Source organism: Mobula hypostoma, chromosome 10 (assembly GCF_963921235.1).
Source record: "Mobula hypostoma chromosome 10, sMobHyp1.1, whole genome shotgun sequence".
In the NCBI taxonomy this organism is placed as follows: Eukaryota; Metazoa; Chordata; class Chondrichthyes; order Myliobatiformes; family Myliobatidae; genus Mobula; species Mobula hypostoma.
The window spans coordinates 1,498,927-1,515,485 of NC_086106.1; the positions used below are offsets into that span (position 1 = coordinate 1,498,927).

General features: G+C 55.1%; 1 protein-coding gene across 2 annotated transcripts in view; it reads right to left on the bottom strand.

The window, feature by feature from the left end:
* The window catches only part of LOC134352598 (synaptosomal-associated protein 25), a 219,318-nt gene that overhangs the window by 21,567 nt on the left and 181,192 nt on the right, over positions 1-16,559 (bottom strand). For both annotated transcript variants that reach the window (XM_063059876.1, XM_063059874.1), the window contains exon 5: positions 2,142-2,259. In XM_063059876.1, coding sequence (XP_062915946.1) covers positions 2,142-2,259 — 118 coding nt within the window. The remainder of the gene's footprint in view (positions 1-2,141; positions 2,260-16,559) is intronic.

Sequence of the window (16,559 nt, forward strand, 5' to 3'; positions counted from 1 at the left end):
TTCTGGCTTTTATCTCCCTTCCTTTCCGGTCCTGATGAAGGGTTTTGGCCCAAACCATCGACTGTTTATTCCCCTCCATAGATGGTGCTTCCAGCAATTTTTGTGTGTGTTTAAATGTTCTGTGTTATCGGGTTGTTGTTAGTCTTGTAGCTGGAGTGGAACAGCTTGGTGGTGCACGTCTTCAGGACCACAAGCAGGATGTTGTCTGGTTTCGAAGCCTCGACTGTGTCCAGTGCTCTTGGCTGTTCCTTGGTGTAAAATGGACAATTAAATTTGCTGAAAGCCAGCCTCTGTGATGGTGGAGGAGTCAAAATCTGTTCACAATTTCAGGCCAAACATGGCTTCGCGTTCATCTCTGAGATGCAGGTTCGGGTCCTCATTGAGGAGCGGGAAGTTCTGAGAACCTCTTCTCTTGTCAGCTGCTTAATGGCCACCACCATTCTTGATCAGTTTTGATTTGCTAGTACTGAGACTGCTTGACCCTGTAGCTTCACCCTTCTGCAGTCCTGTCACCTGGCCCTGGCCATACTTTAAGGTGAGCCTGGGGAGGACGCAACATGTTCCTGTACTATACCGTTCTGTTCTATGCACCCGTCTCCTCATCAACCAGCACTACCCTGACTGGCACAATCACACTGTGGTTGTCAGACACACAAAGGTTTGCTATCATGCCAGGAGCCAGTTGGCTGTCACATCTCCTACATGACAACACGGTTACATTCCAAGAGTACCTCATCGCTTGAAAAGTGCTTCAACGTATCCTGAAATGGTGAAAAGCACAGGTAAATGTAAGATTTATTTTCTTATAGGAGCTAGTTGCCGGGCAACAGGTAGAAACCACACCAATACGAACACGCTAAAAAAGAGCAAGTTCATGGACTTTAAGTTCCCGGGCATGTCATATTTGAAAGGAACATAGTTACGGATAAATATACAGGCCCATTCAAAAGATTCTGCTATTGCGTACTCTACATCTTGGCAGGAGCACATAATCAGCCAACTTTTACATTTGTGTCCAGATCTTACCTCACACGTCTCCTTTCCATGGCTTTCCCTTCTCGAATGAGCCATCTACCCTTCTCATTCCTAGCTTTCTCAACCCTTCGGAGCTGGCCTTTAAAAATGGCTGATGTTTCTATAGTCTGGTGGATGGTTAAATTCTTTGCTACAACGCTAATCACCTTTGAATATCTTGGGAGACACCAAATGCACTTTGAGCTGTTTCCTTACCAGGTGCTTGCCCTGATACGGCAAGGAGAACATCTTGAATGTAGCTGGCATCACTTTGCTCAGTGTGAGGAAGCTTGTAAGCTTGTTGTTGGTGATCTTACTTCTGTGAGAATGGTACCCTGAGCAGGCAACTTGCCTCCCTGATTAACAGTTGTCACAGAATTAATTACCAGAACCCTTTGCAATGCCAACACCACACACTTAAGGTTGCTTCAACCCCATTGATGCTAACAAATATTTATTAAAATTCTGCTCAAATCTGTTAATAGATTCCCTCCTCCCTTTTGAGTGTAGCGTGCTTCAGCCCTAGAACCCTCTGAGGTCTTTGCTCGGGCACTTCACTAATCTTATTTTCCGTCGTTGATAGCCTTTCCATCAGCTGAGAAGGTCTAGATCACTATTACTCCTTCTTCAAGCCCTTTTGCATCTACACATCTCTCTTGTTCTGAGGTCCTGCTTAGGACTCTTTGAGCAACCTTTGGATCACCAGAACACAGTGAACTGCTCAGGGCTGTCACCCTTCCATCCGCAGACGCTACCCGACCTGCTGAATCTCACTGTTTTTAAACCAAATTTCCAGCATTTCTTATGACTTTAGATTTTGGCCCTAGCTTCAGAGTCGTATTTAGTCGCACTGAGCACTTGTGATTAGGCTTGGCACCTTGCAAAGGTGATAAATAACAAGGTTGTTTTAGTCTTTCCCCTTTCAGATCCAGAGTGACAAGTTGCTCGTTCCCAGCTCCTTTGCATCTTGGTGGAAATTGGGAATTAATTTCTCAGGGAATGAAAAAACGGGCATATTTGCAGACTGCTTCTCAAAGTGTGATTGGTGTATGAGTCTGTCAGTAGCTAGATCAGCAAGCAGCATGCAGGCAGGCAGGCGGCCTCTGGGACCGACAGTTGGCACCTACTTATTGCAGGGGCAGGAACAAAGACCACAGCATTTGCCCAGATCCGACAGATTTTTTTCTGCTTCTTTCATGTCCTTATTGATCTGATCCATTCCCTCTTCAATCCTCTCCAATTGCTCTGAATGAGGAAGATAGTTAGTTTCCACAGACAATGACAACATACAAGCAAGGGGTTGCTGGAGCCCCAGACTGATTGGGATTGAACAGGCTCTCGCAACGTGGCTACAGGTATTCAACAAAGGAAGCTTTAAGCTAGCTGTATACCAATTGAATGCCGGTATCCTTCAGAGCAGGGGTTCCCAACTCCTTTCATGCCATGGACCTCTACCATTAACTGAGGGGTCTGTGGACCCTGGGTTAGGAACCACTGCTTTGGAAACACCACAATCAGTATGGGACTCTCTCACCCCTCTGAAGAAACAGGCTTGAGTGAAGGAAAAGAAAAGAGACAGACAAAAAAAAAACAAGCAGGACATAGACACAAGATAATTTCAACTTAACAGACCCTAAATAGGCCTCAGAAGTCCCTTTAGGATCCAGTGGTCGAGGGATAAACAGTAAACTGCTAACACTGTGCTGGATGTCTGGGCTCATCAGAGATGTTAGCTCTAGATCAGGGGTTCCCAACCTTCTTTATGCCATGAAGCCCAACCACTAACTGAGGGGGGTGTGAAACCCAGGTTGGAACCCCTGTCCTACTGGTTTCAGTATAAACCAAAGTCAGTTTCAGAGAACAAATTCTTTATTTGGACCCATGAACATGCTTTAACTCTAAGTTTAGTTTTAAAAAAAAACGATGTTCAAGTACTTAATTCCATGGTCAAACTAGCCCACAGTGAGGTGATGAGTTTTATAAATTTGATGCGACTCGGCTAACCTGAATTCATACCTGCTGGGAGACTCGCTTGCTAGTCTGAGTCGGACTAAAGGCCTTTCAGTAAAACATTAAGCCCCTCATTTTCACCCGACAAGTAACTCAGGTGTGTCCCTGCCCCACCCACATTAACAAGCAGATACAGTTCATTCCTAACAGGGGATTTTCAATTCCATCTTAACAATGCATATCTCAAATTGGTTTCTGTCTGTGGAGAACTAAAACCACCAGAAAGAAAAGCAATAGAGAACTTGGGAAAAACCTGAAGTGGCTGGAATGTATGTTTTGGTCCAACAGAGATGTTGACGTAAATGGCATGGAGGCTTTTAAGAGGAAGCTGGGAAAACATAGGGCAAAGGAATAGCAAGAAGGTTAGATGAAAAGGTTTGGAAGGGGGAGCATAACACTAATGGCAGGGTCTAACTGACCATAACACTGACGCCATGGCCTATCTCACCATAACACTGATGGTATGGTCTAACTGACCATAACACTAACAATGCGGTCTAACTGACCTTAACACTAATGACATGGTCAAACTGCCATTAACATTAATCATATGCTCTAATTGACCATAACAATAATGGAATGGTGTAACTTACGATAACACGAACGGCATGGTCCAACTGACCACAACACTGACAGCACCGTCCAACTGACCACAACACTGACAGTACGGTCCAACTGACCACAACACTGACAGTACGGTCCAACTGAACATAATGCTGATAGTACGATCCAACTGACCATAATACTGACGGCATGGTCCGACTGACCACAACGCTGACGGAACGGTCCAACTGACCATAACACTGACAACAGGGTTTAACAAACTGAAACATTAATGACACGGTCTAACTGATAATAACACTAACTAAACGGTCTAACTGATAGTAACACTATGACACGGTCTAACTGACCGTAACACTAATGAAACATTCTAACTGACGATAAAACTATGACAGGATCTAACTGACCGTAACACAAACAATGCAAGGATGATTCCAGGAATGAAAGGGTTATCATACGAGGAACGTTTGATGGCTCTGGGTCTGTACTCACTGGAATTCAGAAGGATGAGAGCGGATCTCATTGAAACCTTTTGAATGTTGAAAGGCCTAGACAGGGTAGATGTGGAAAGGATGTTTCCCATGGTGGGAGAGTCTAGGACAAGAGGGCACAGCCTCAGGATAGAGGGGCGCCCTTTCAAAACAGAGATGCGGAGAAATTTCTTTAGCCAAAGGGTGGTGAATTTGTGGAATTTGTTGCCACAGGCAGCTGTGGAGGGCAGGTCATTGGGTGTATTTAAGGCAGAAATTGATAGGTTCTTGATTGGGCATGGCATCAAAGGTTACGGGGAGAAGGCCGGGAACTGGGGTTGAGGAGGAGATTTTAAAAAAAGGATCAGTCATGATTGAATAGGGGAGCAGACTTGATGGGCCAAAAGGCCTAATTCTGCTCCTGTGTCTTACGGTCTCATAGACACGGTCTAACTGACCATAAGACTAGCAGCACGGTCTAACTGATTGTAACACCAGCAGCATGGTCTAACTGATTGTAACAGAAGTGTCATGGTCTAACTGAACATAGCACTAAGGACACAGTCTAAATGACCCCAGCACAAACAACACAATGGCATGGTCTAGGTGACCATAACACATAAGACACGGTCTAACTGTCCATAACGCCAATGACGTGGTCAAACTGACCATAACACCAATGACACAGTCTAACTGACCATAACACTAACAACATGGTCTAGCAGAGCCAAGTGGGCGGTTTAGAGTACTTTTCAGTATAGCACAGATTGATTCCTGGGAGCGAGAGCAAAATCCGAACCGATATTTGGCCAACTTAAGTGCTGAGCCGGGTTGAAAAGAACAATGCTTTAGTGCTGAGGGCGAAGGTGAACTGATGTTCAGCTCACTACTTCCGGAGGTTTCGTCACCTCAACGCTGAACTGACTCTGGAGCTGTGGCCGGCAACCATCAGCACCATTCTCAACCCTGAACTACTCTGTGGCTGTGGTCTGTAGCCATCGGGCTCCCTCACCGGCTTCACTCTCCTCAGCACTGAACTGCTGTGTGGCTGTGGTCTGTAGCCATTGGGCTCCCTCACCGGCTTCACTCTCCTCAGCACTGAACTACTCTGTGGCTGTGGTCTGTAGCCATCGGGCTCCCTCACCGGCTTCACTCTCCTCAGCACTGAACTACTCTGTGGCTGTGGTCTGTAGCCATCGGGCTCCCTCACCGGCTTCACTCTCCTCAGCACTGAACTGCTGTGTGGCTGTGGTCTGTAGCCATCGGGCTCCCTCACAGGCTTCACTCTCCTCAGCACTGAACTACTCTGTGGCTGTGGTCTGTAGCCATCGGGCTCCCTCACCGGCTTCACTCTCCTCAGCACTGAACTGCTGTGTGGCTGTGGTCTGTAGCCATCGGGCTCCCTCACCGGCTTCACTCTCCTCAGCACTGAACTGCTGTGTGGCTGTGGTCTGTAGCCATCGGGCTCCCTCACCGGCTTCACTCTCCTCAGCACTGAACTGCTGTGTGGCTGTGGTCTGTAGCCATCGGGCTCCCTCACTGGCTTCACTCTCCTCAGCACTGAACTGCTGTGTGGCTGTGGTCTGTAGCCATCGGGCTCCCTCACCGGCTTCACTCTCCTCAGCACTGAACTGCTGTGTGGCTGTGGTCTGTAGCCATCGGGCTCCCTCACCGGCTTCACTCTCCTCAGCACTGAACTGCTGTGTGGCTGTGGTCTGTAGCCATCGGGCTCCCTCACCGGCTTCACTCTCCTCAGCACTGAACTACTCTGTGGCTGTGGTCTGTAGCCATCGGGCTCCCTCACCGGCTTCACTCTCCTCAGCACTGAACTGCTGTGTGGCTGTGGTCTGTAGCCATCGGGCTCCCTCACCGGCTTCACTCTCCTCAGCACTGAACTACTCTGTGGCTGTGGTCTGTAGCCATCGGGCTCCCTCACCGGCTTCACTCTCCTCAGCACTGAACTGCTGTGTGGCTGTGGTCTGTAGCCATCGGGCTCCCTCACCGGCTTCACTCTCCTCAGCACTGAACTGCTGTCTGGCTGTGGTCTGTAGCCATCGGGCTCCCTCACCGGCTTCACTCCTCAGCACTGAACTGCTGTGTGGCTGTGGTCTGTAGCCATCGGGCTCCCTCACCGGCTTCACTCTCCTCAGCACTGAACTGCTGTGTGGCTGTGGTCTGTAGCCATCGGGCTCCCTCACCGGCTTCACTCTCCTCAGCACTGAACTACTCTGTGGCTGTGGTCTGTAGCCATCGGGCTCCCTCACCGGCTTCACTCTCCTCAGCACTGAAGTACTCTGTGGCTGTGGTCTGTAGCCATCGGGCTCCCTCACCGGCTTCACTCTCCTCAGCACTGAACTGCTGTGTGGCTGTGGTCTGTAGCCATCGGGCTCCCTCACCGGCTTCACTCTCCTCAGCACTGAACTACTCTGTGGCTGTGGTCTGTAGCCATCGGGCTCCCTCACCGGCTTCACTCTCCTCAGCACTGAACTGCTGTGTGGCTGTGGTCTGTAGCCATCGGGCTCCCTCACCGGCTTCACTCTCCTCAGCACTGAACTGCTGTGTGGCTGTGGTCTGTAGCCATCGGGCTCCCTCACCGGCTTCACTCTCCTCAGCACTGAACTACTCTGTGGCTGTGGACTGTAGCCATCGGGCTCCCTCACCGGCTTCACTCTCCTCAGCACTGAACTACTCGGTGGCTGTGGTCTGTAGCCATCGGGCTCCCTCACCGGCTTCACTCTCCTCAGCACTGAACTGCTGTCTGGCTGTGGTCTGTAGCCATCGGGCTCCCTCACCGGCTTCACTCTCCTCAGCACTGAACTGCTGTCTGGCTGTGGTCTGTAGCCATCGGGCTCCCTCACCGGCTTCACTCTCCTCAGCACTGAACTGCTGTCTGGCTGTGGTCTGTAGCCATCGGGCTCCCTCACCGGCTTCACTCTCCTCAGCACTGAACTGCTGTCTGGCTGTGGTCTGTAGCCATCGGGCTCCCTCACCGGCTTCACTCTCCTCAGCACTGAACTGCTGTCTGGCTGTGGACTGTAGCCATCGGGCTCCCTCACCGGCTTCACTCTCCTCAGCACTGAACTGCTGTGTGGCTGTGGTCTGTAGCCATCGGGCTCCCTCACCGGCTTCACTCTCCTCAGCACTGAACTGCTGTGTGGCTGTGGTCTGTAGCCATCGGGCTCCCTCACCGGCTTCACTCTCCTCAGCACTGAACTGCTGTCTGGCTGTGGTCTGTAGCCATCGGGCTCCCTCACCGGCTTCACTCTCCTCAGCACTGAACTGCTGTGTGGCTGTGGTCTGTAGCCATCGGGCTCCCTCACCGGCTTCACTCTCCTCAGCACTGAACTGCTGTCTGGCTGTGGTCTGTAGCCATCGGGCTCCCTCACCGGCTTCACTCTCCTCAGCACTGAACTGCTGTCTGGCTGTGGTCTGTAGCCATCGGGCTCCCTCACCGGCTTCACTCTCCTCAGCACTGAACTGCTGTCTGGCTGTGGTCTGTAGCCATCGGGCTCCCTCACCGGCTTCACTCTCCTCAGCACTGAACTGCTGTGTGGCTGTGGTCTGTAGCCATCGGGCTCCCTCACCGGCTTCACTCCTCAGCACTGAACTGCTGTGTGGCTGTGGTCTGTAGCCATCGGGCTCCCTCACCGGCTTCACTCTCCTCAGCACTGAACTGCTGTGTGGCTGTGGTCTGTAGCCATCGGGCTCCCTCACCGGCTTCACTCTCCTCAGCACTGAACTACTCTGTGGCTGTGGTCTGTAGCCATCGGGCTCCCTCACCGGCTTCACTCTCCTCAGCACTGAACTGCTTGTGGCTGTGGTCTGTAGCCATCGGGCTCCCTCACCGGCTTCACTCTCCTCAGCACTGAACTGCTGTGTGGCTGTGGTCTGTAGCCATCGGGCTCCCTCACCGGCTTCACTCTCCTCAGCACTGAACTGCTGTGTGGCTGTGGTCTGTAGCCATCGGGCTCCCTCACCGGCTTCACTCTCCTCAGCACTGAACTGCTGTGTGGCTGTGGTCTGTAGCCATCGGGCTCCCTCACCGGCTTCACTCTCCTCAGCACTGAACTGCTCTGTGGCTGTGGTCTGTAGCCATCGGGCTCCCTCACCGGCTTCACTCTCCTCAGCACTGAACTGCTGTGTGGCTGTGGTCTGTAGCCATCGGGCTCCCTCACCGGCTTCACTCTCCTCAGCACTGAACTGCTGTGTGGCTGTGGTCTGTAGCCATCGGGCTCCCTCACCGGCTTCACTCTCCTCAGCACTGAACTGCTGTCTGGCTGTGGTCTGTAGCCATCGGGCTCCCTCACCGGCTTCACTCTCCTCAGCACTGAACTGCTGTGTGGCTGTGGTCTGTAGCCATCGGGCTCCCTCACCGGCTTCACTCTCCTCAGCACTGAACTGCTGTGTGGCTGTGGTCTGTAGCCATCGGGCTCCCTCACCGGCTTCACTCTCCTCAGCACTGAACTGCTGTGTGGCTGTGGTCTGTAGCCATCGGGCTCCCTCACCGGCTTCACTCTCCTCAGCACTGAACTGCTGTGTGGCTGTGGTCTGTAGCCATCGGGCTCCCTCACCGGCTTCACTCTCCTCAGCACTGAACTGCTGTGTGGCTGTGGTCTGTAGCCATCGGGCTCCCTCACCGGCTTCACTCTCCTCAGCACTGAACTACTCTGTGGCTGTGGTCTGTAGCCATCGGGCTCCCTCACCGGCTTCACTCTCCTCAGCACTGAACTACTCTGTGGCTGTGGTCTGTAGCCATCGGGCTCCCTCACCGGCTTCACTCTCCTCAGCACTGAACTGCTGTGTGGCTGTGGTCTGTAGCCATCGGGCTCCCTCACCGGCTTCACTCTCCTCAGCACTGAACTGCTGTCTGGCTGTGGTCTGTAGCCATCGGGCTCCCTCACCGGCTTCACTCTCCTCAGCACTGAACTGCTGTGTGGCTGTGGTCTGTAGCCATCGGGCTCCCTCACCGGCTTCACTCTCCTCAGCACTGAACTGCTGTCTGGCTGTGGTCTGTAGCCATCGGGCTCCCTCACCGGCTTCACTCTCCTCAGCACTGAACTGCTGTGTGGCTGTGGTCTGTAGCCTCGGGCTCCCTCACCGGCTTCACTCTCCTCAGCACTGAACTGCTGTTGGCTGTGGTCTGTAGCCATCGGGCTCCCTCACCGGCTTCACTCTCCTCAGCACTGAACTGCTGTGTGGCTGTGGTCTGTAGCCATCGGGCTCCCTCACCGGCTTCACTCTCCTCAGCACTGAACTGCTGTGTGGCTGTGGTCTGTAGCCATCGGGCTCCCTCACCGGCTTCACTCTCCTCAGCACTGAACTGCTGTGTGGCTGTGGTCTGTAGCCATCGGGCTCCCTCACCGGCTTCACTCTCCTCAGCACTGAACTGCTGTGTGGCTGTGGTCTGTAGCCATCGGGCTCCCTCACCGGCTTCACTCTCCTCAGCACTGAACTGCTGTGTGGCTGTGGTCTGTAGCCATCGGGCTCCCTCACCGGCTTCACTCTCCTCAGCACTGAACTGCTGTGTGGCTGTGGTCTGTAGCCATCGGGCTCCCTCACCGGCTTCACTCTCCTCAGCACTGAACTGCTGTCTGGCTGTGGTCTGTAGCCATCGGGCTCCCTCACCGGCTTCACTCTCCTCAGCACTGAACTGCTGTCTGGCTGTGGTCTGTAGCCATCGGGCTCCCTCACCGGCTTCACTCTCCTCAGCACTGAACTGCTGTCTGGCTGTGGTCTGTAGCCATCGGGCTCCCTCACCGGCTTCACTCTCCTCAGCACTGAACTGCTGTCTGGCTGTGGTCTGTAGCCATCGGGCTCCCTCACCGGCTTCACTCTCCTCAGCACTGAACTGCTGTCTGGCTGTGGACTGTAGCCATCGGGCTCCCTCACCGGCTTCACTCTCCTCAGCACTGAACTGCTGTGTGGCTGTGGTCTGTAGCCATCGGGCTCCCTCACCGGCTTCACTCTCCTCAGCACTGAACTGCTGTGTGGCTGTGGTCTGTAGCCATCGGGCTCCCTCACCGGCTTCACTCTCCTCAGCACTGAACTGCTGTCTGGCTGTGGTCTGTAGCCTCGGGCTCCCTCACCGGCTTCACTCTCCTCAGCACTGAACTGCTGTGTGGCTGTGGTCTGTAGCCATCGGGCTCCCTCACCGGCTTCACTCTCCTCAGCACTGAACTGCTGTCTGGCTGTGGTCTGTAGCCATCGGGCTCCCTCACCGGCTTCACTCTCCTCAGCACTGAACTGCTGTCTGGCTGTGGTCTGTAGCCATCGGGCTCCCTCACCGGCTTCACTCTCCTCAGCACTGAACTGCTGTCTGGCTGTGGTCTGTAGCCATCGGGCTCCCTCACCGGCTTCACTCTCCTCAGCACTGAACTGCTGTGTGGCTGTGGTCTGTAGCCATCGGGCTCCCTCACCGGCTTCACTCTCCTCAGCACTGAACTGCTGTCTGGCTGTGGTCTGTAGCCATCGGGCTCCCTCACCGGCTTCACTCTCCTCAGCACTGAACTGCTGTGTGGCTGTGGTCTGTAGCCATCGGGCTCCCTCACCGGCTTCACTCTCCTCAGCACTGAACTGCTGTGTGGCTGTGGTCTGTAGCCATCGGGCTCCCTCACCGGCTTCACTCTCCTCAGCACTGAACTGCTGTGTGGCTGTGGTCTGTAGCCATCGGGCTCCCTCACCGGCTTCACTCTCCTCAGCACTGAACTGCTGTGTGGCTGTGGTCTGTAGCCATCGGGCTCCCTCACCGGCTTCACTCTCCTCAGCACTGAACTGCTGTGTGGCTGTGGTCTGTAGCCATCGGGCTCCCTCACCGGCTTCACTCTCCTCAGCACTGAACTGCTGTGTGGCTGTGGTCTGTAGCCATCGGGCTCCCTCACCGGCTTCACTCTCCTCAGCACTGAACTACTCTGTGGCTGTGGTCTGTAGCCATCGGGCTCCCTCACCGGCTTCACTCTCCTCAGCACTGAACTGCTGTCTGGCTGTGGTCTGTAGCCATCGGGCTCCCTCACCGGCTTCACTCTCCTCAGCACTGAACTGCTGTCTGGCTGTGGTCTGTAGCCATCGGGCTCCCTCACCGGCTTCACTCTCCTCAGCACTGAACTGCTGTCTGGCTGTGGTCTGTAGCCATCGGGCTCCCTCACCGGCTTCACTCTCCTCAGCACTGAACTGCTGTCTGGCTGTGGTCTGTAGCCATCGGGCTCCCTCACCGGCTTCACTCTCCTCAGCACTGAACTGCTGTGTGGCTGTGGTCTGTAGCCATCGGGCTCCCTCACCGGCTTCACTCTCCTCAGCACTGAACTGCTGTGTGGCTGTGGTCTGTAGCCATCGGGCTCCCTCACCGGCTTCACTCTCCTCAGCACTGAACTGCTGTGTGGCTGTGGTCTGTAGCCATCGGGCTCCCTCACCGGCTTCACTCTCCTCAGCACTGAACTGCTGTGTGGCTGTGGTCTGTAGCCATCGGGCTCCCTCACCGGCTTCACTCTCCTCAGCACTGAACTGCTGTGTGGCTGTGGTCTGTAGCCATCGGGCTCCCTCACCGGCTTCACTCTCCTCAGCACTGAACTGCTGTGTGGCTGTGGTCTGTAGCCATCGGGCTCCCTCACCGGCTTCACTCTCCTCAGCACTGAACTGCTGTGTGGCTGTGGTCTGTAGCCATCGGGCTCCCTCACCGGCTTCACTCTCCTCAGCACTGAACTGCTGTCTGGCTGTGGTCTGTAGCCATCGGGCTCCCTCACCGGCTTCACTCTCCTCAGCACTGAACTGCTGTGTGGCTGTGGTCTGTAGCCATCGGGCTCCCTCACCGGCTTCACTCTCCTCAGCACTGAACTGCTGTCTGGCTGTGGTCTGTAGCCATCGGGCTCCCTCACCGGCTTCACTCTCCTCAGCACTGAACTGCTGTCTGGCTGTGGTCTGTAGCCATCGGGCTCCCTCACCGGCTTCACTCTCCTCAGCACTGAACTGCTGTCTGGCTGTGGACTGTAGCCATCGGGCTCCCTCACCGGCTTCACTCTCCTCAGCACTGAACTGCTGTGTGGCTGTGGTCTGTAGCCATCGGGCTCCCTCACCGGCTTCACTCTCCTCAGCACTGAACTGCTGTGTGGCTGTGGTCTGTAGCCATCGGGCTCCCTCACCGGCTTCACTCTCCTCAGCACTGAACTGCTGTCTGGCTGTGGTCTGTAGCCATCGGGCTCCCTCACCGGCTTCACTCTCCTCAGCACTGAACTGCTGTGTGGCTGTGGTCTGTAGCCATCGGGCTCCCTCACCGGCTTCACTCTCCTCAGCACTGAACTGCTGTCTGGCTGTGGTCTGTAGCCATCGGGCTCCCTCACCGGCTTCACTCTCCTCAGCACTGAACTGCTGTGTGGCTGTGGTCTGTAGCCATCGGGCTCCCTCACCGGCTTCACTCTCCTCAGCACTGAACTGCTGTCTGGCTGTGGTCTGTAGCCATCGGGCTCCCTCACCGGCTTCACTCTCCTCAGCACTGAACTGCTGTGTGGCTGTGGTCTGTAGCCATCGGGCTCCCTCACCGGCTTCACTCTCCTCAGCACTGAACTGCTGTCTGGCTGTGGTCTGTAGCCATCGGGCTCCCTCACCGGCTTCACTCTCCTCAGCACTGAACTGCTGTCTGGCTGTGGTCTGTAGCCATCGGGCTCCCTCACCGGCTTCACTCTCCTCAGCACTGAACTGCTGTCTGGCTGTGGACTGTAGCCATCGGGCTCCCTCACCGGCTTCACTCTCCTCAGCACTGAACTGCTGTGTGGCTGTGGTCTGTAGCCATCGGGCTCCCTCACCGGCTTCACTCTCCTCAGCACTGAACTGCTGTGTGGCTGTGGTCTGTAGCCATCGGGCTCCCTCACCGGCTTCACTCTCCTCAGCACTGAACTGCTGTGTGGCTGTGGTCTGTAGCCATCGGGCTCCCTCACCGGCTTCACTCTCCTCAGCACTGAACTGCTGTGTGGCTGTGGTCTGTAGCCATCGGGCTCCCTCACCGGCTTCACTCTCCTCAGCACTGAACTGCTGTCTGGCTGTGGTCTGTAGCCATCGGGCTCCCTCACCGGCTTCACTCTCCTCAGCACTGAACTGCTGTGTGGCTGTGGTCTGTAGCCATCGGGCTCCCTCACCGGCTTCACTCTCCTCAGCACTGAACTGCTGTCTGGCTGTGGTCTGTAGCCATCGGGCTCCCTCACCGGCTTCACTCTCCTCAGCACTGAACTGCTGTGTGGCTGTGGTCTGTAGCCATCGGGCTCCCTCACCGGCTTCACTCTCCTCAGCACTGAACTGCTGTCTGGCTGTGGTCTGTAGCCATCGGGCTCCCTCACCGGCTTCACTCTCCTCAGCACTGAACTGCTGTGTGGCTGTGGTCTGTAGCCATCGGGCTCCCTCACCGGCTTCACTCTCCTCAGCACTGAACTGCTGTGTGGCTGTGGTCTGTAGCCATCGGGCTCCCTCACCGGCTTCACTCTCCTCAGCACTGAACTGCTGTGTGGCTGTGGTCTGTAGCCATCGGGCTCCCTCACCGGCTTCACTCTCCTCAGCACTGAACTGCTGTGTGGCTGTGGTCTGTAGCCATCGGGCTCCCTCACCGGCTTCACTCTCCTCAGCACTGAACTGCTGTGTGGCTGTGGTCTGTAGCCATCGGGCTCCCTCACCGGCTTCACTCTCCTCAGCACTGAACTGCTGTGTGGCTGTGGTCTGTAGCCATCTCGGGCTCCCTCACCGGCTTCACTCTCCTCAGCACTGAACTGCTGTCTGGCTGTGGTCTGTAGCCATCGGGCTCCCTCACCGGCTTCACTCTCCTCAGCACTGAACTGCTGTCTGGCTGTGGTCTGTAGCCATCGGGCTCCCTCACCGGCTTCACTCTCCTCAGCACTGAACTGCTGTCTGGCTGTGGTCTGTAGCCATCGGGCTCCCTCACCGGCTTCACTCTCCTCAGCACTGAACTGCTGTCTGGCTGTGGTCTGTAGCCATCGGGCTCCCTCACCGGCTTCACTCTCCTCAGCACTGAACTGCTGTGTGGCTGTGGTCTGTAGCCATCGGGCTCCCTCACCGGCTTCACTCTCCTCAGCACTGAACTGCTGTGTGGCTGTGGTCTGTAGCCATCGGGCTCCCTCACCGGCTTCACTCCTCAGCACTGAACTGCTGTGTGGCTGTGGTCTGTAGCCATCGGGCTCCCTCACCGGCTTCACTCTCCTCAGCACTGAACTGCTGTGTGGCTGTGGTCTGTAGCCATCGGGCTCCCTCACCGGCTTCACTCTCCTCAGCACTGAACTGCTGTGTGGCTGTGGTCTGTAGCCATCGGGCTCCCTCACCGGCTTCACTCTCCTCAGCACTGAACTGCTGTCTGGCTGTGGTCTGTAGCCATCGGGCTCCCTCACCGGCTTCACTCTCCTCAGCACTGAACTACTCTGTGGCTGTGGTCTGTAGCCATCGGGCTCCCTCACCGGCTTCACTCTCCTCAGCACTGAAGTACTCTGTGGCTGTGGTCTGTAGCCATCGGGCTCCCTCACCGGCTTCACTCTCCTCAGCACTGAACTGCTGTGTGGCTGTGGTCTGTAGCCATCGGGCTCCCTCACCGGCTTCACTCTCCTCAGCACTGAACTACTCTGTGGCTGTGGTCTGTAGCCATCGGGCTCCCTCACCGGCTTCACTCTCCTCAGCACTGAACTGCTGTGTGGCTGTGGTCTGTAGCCATCGGGCTCCCTCACCGGCTTCACTCTCCTCAGCACTGAACTGCTGTCTGGCTGTGGTCTGTAGCCATCGGGCTCCCTCACCGGCTTCACTCTCCTCAGCACTGAACTGCTGTGTGGCTGTGGTCTGTAGCCATCGGGCTCCCTCACCGGCTTCACTCTCCTCAGCACTGAACTGCTGTGTGGCTGTGGTCTGTAGCCATCGGGCTCCCTCACCGGCTTCACTCTCCTCAGCACTGAACTGCTGTCTGGCTGTGGTCTGTAGCCATCGGGCTCCCTCACCGGCTTCACTCTCCTCAGCACTGAACTGCTGTCTGGCTGTGGTCTGTAGCCATCGGGCTCCCTCACCGGCTTCACTCTCCTCAGCACTGAACTGCTGTCTGGCTGTGGTCTGTAGCCATCGGGCTCCCTCACCGGCTTCACTCTCCTCAGCACTGAACTGCTGTCTGGCTGTGGTCTGTAGCCATCGGGCTCCCTCACCGGCTTCACTCTCCTCAGCACTGAACTGCTGTCTGGCTGTGGTCTGTAGCCATCGGGCTCCCTCACCGGCTTCACTCTCCTCAGCACTGAACTGCTGTCTGGCTGTGGTCTGTAGCCATCGGGCTCCCTCACCGGCTTCACTCTCCTCAGCACTGAACTGCTGTCTGGCTGTGGTCTGTAGCCATCGGGCTCCCTCACCGGCTTCACTCTCCTCAGCACTGAACTGCTGTCTGGCTGTGGTCTGTAGCCATCGGGCTCCCTCACCGGCTTCACTCTCCTCAGCACTGAACTGCTGTGTGGCTGTGGACTGTAGCCATCGGGCTCCCTCACCGGCTTCACTCTCCTCAGCACTGAACTGCTGTGTGGCTGTGGTCTGTAGCCATCGGGCTCCCTCACCGGCTTCACTCTCCTCAGCACTGAACTGCTGTCTGGCTGTGGTCTGTAGCCATCGGGCTCCCTCACCGGCTTCACTCTCCTCAGCACTGAACTGCTGTGTGGCTGTGGTCTGTAGCCATCGGGCTCCCTCACCGGCTTCACTCTCCTCAGCACTGAACTGCTGTGTGGCTGTGGTCTGTAGCCATCGGGCTCCCTCACCGGCTTCACTCTCCTCAGCACTGAACTGCTGTCTGGCTGTGGTCTGTAGCCATCGGGCTCCCTCACCGGCTTCACTCTCCTCAGCACTGAACTACTCTGTGGCTGTGGTCTGTAGCCATCGGGCTCCCTCACCGGCTTCACTCTCCTCAGCACTGAACTGCTGTGTGGCTGTGGTCTGTAGCCATCGGGCTCCCTCACCGGCTTCACTCTCCTCAGCACTGAACTGCTGTCTGGCTGTGGTCTGTTTTGGGGACTCTGCCATTATCGTTCTGTGTGTAATTTGTTGATTTTTTGTTTGCACAATTTGTTCTTTTCTTTGCACATCTGATGTTCGTCCATTGTTGTTTGTGTGGGATTTTTAATGTATTCTGTTGTGTTTGTTTTGTACCTACGAGAAGTCGAATCTCAGGGGTGAATACAGTATTGATTTTGGAAGTAAATGTACTTTGAACTTTGAACTGTTTGAAAAGAGCCACTGGCTGGTGGTTGAATTAGCGATCACTGCTCAGTGGGTTTTGACGGGTCAAAGAGGAAGACGTTTCAAACTGATAATCAGCTTCTGCAACTTTACATTAAAGCTGTAATGGAGGATTATTCATTTAATAAATGCCCTGCAGAACTGTAGTGACATTTATGTATACCTGATAGATCCATGCTGTATGAAGTAAACTCTTCTCTCCACTGTGTTTATCTTATTACGATGAACATTCATTTACGCGGGCTGGCTGAACATGTCACTATC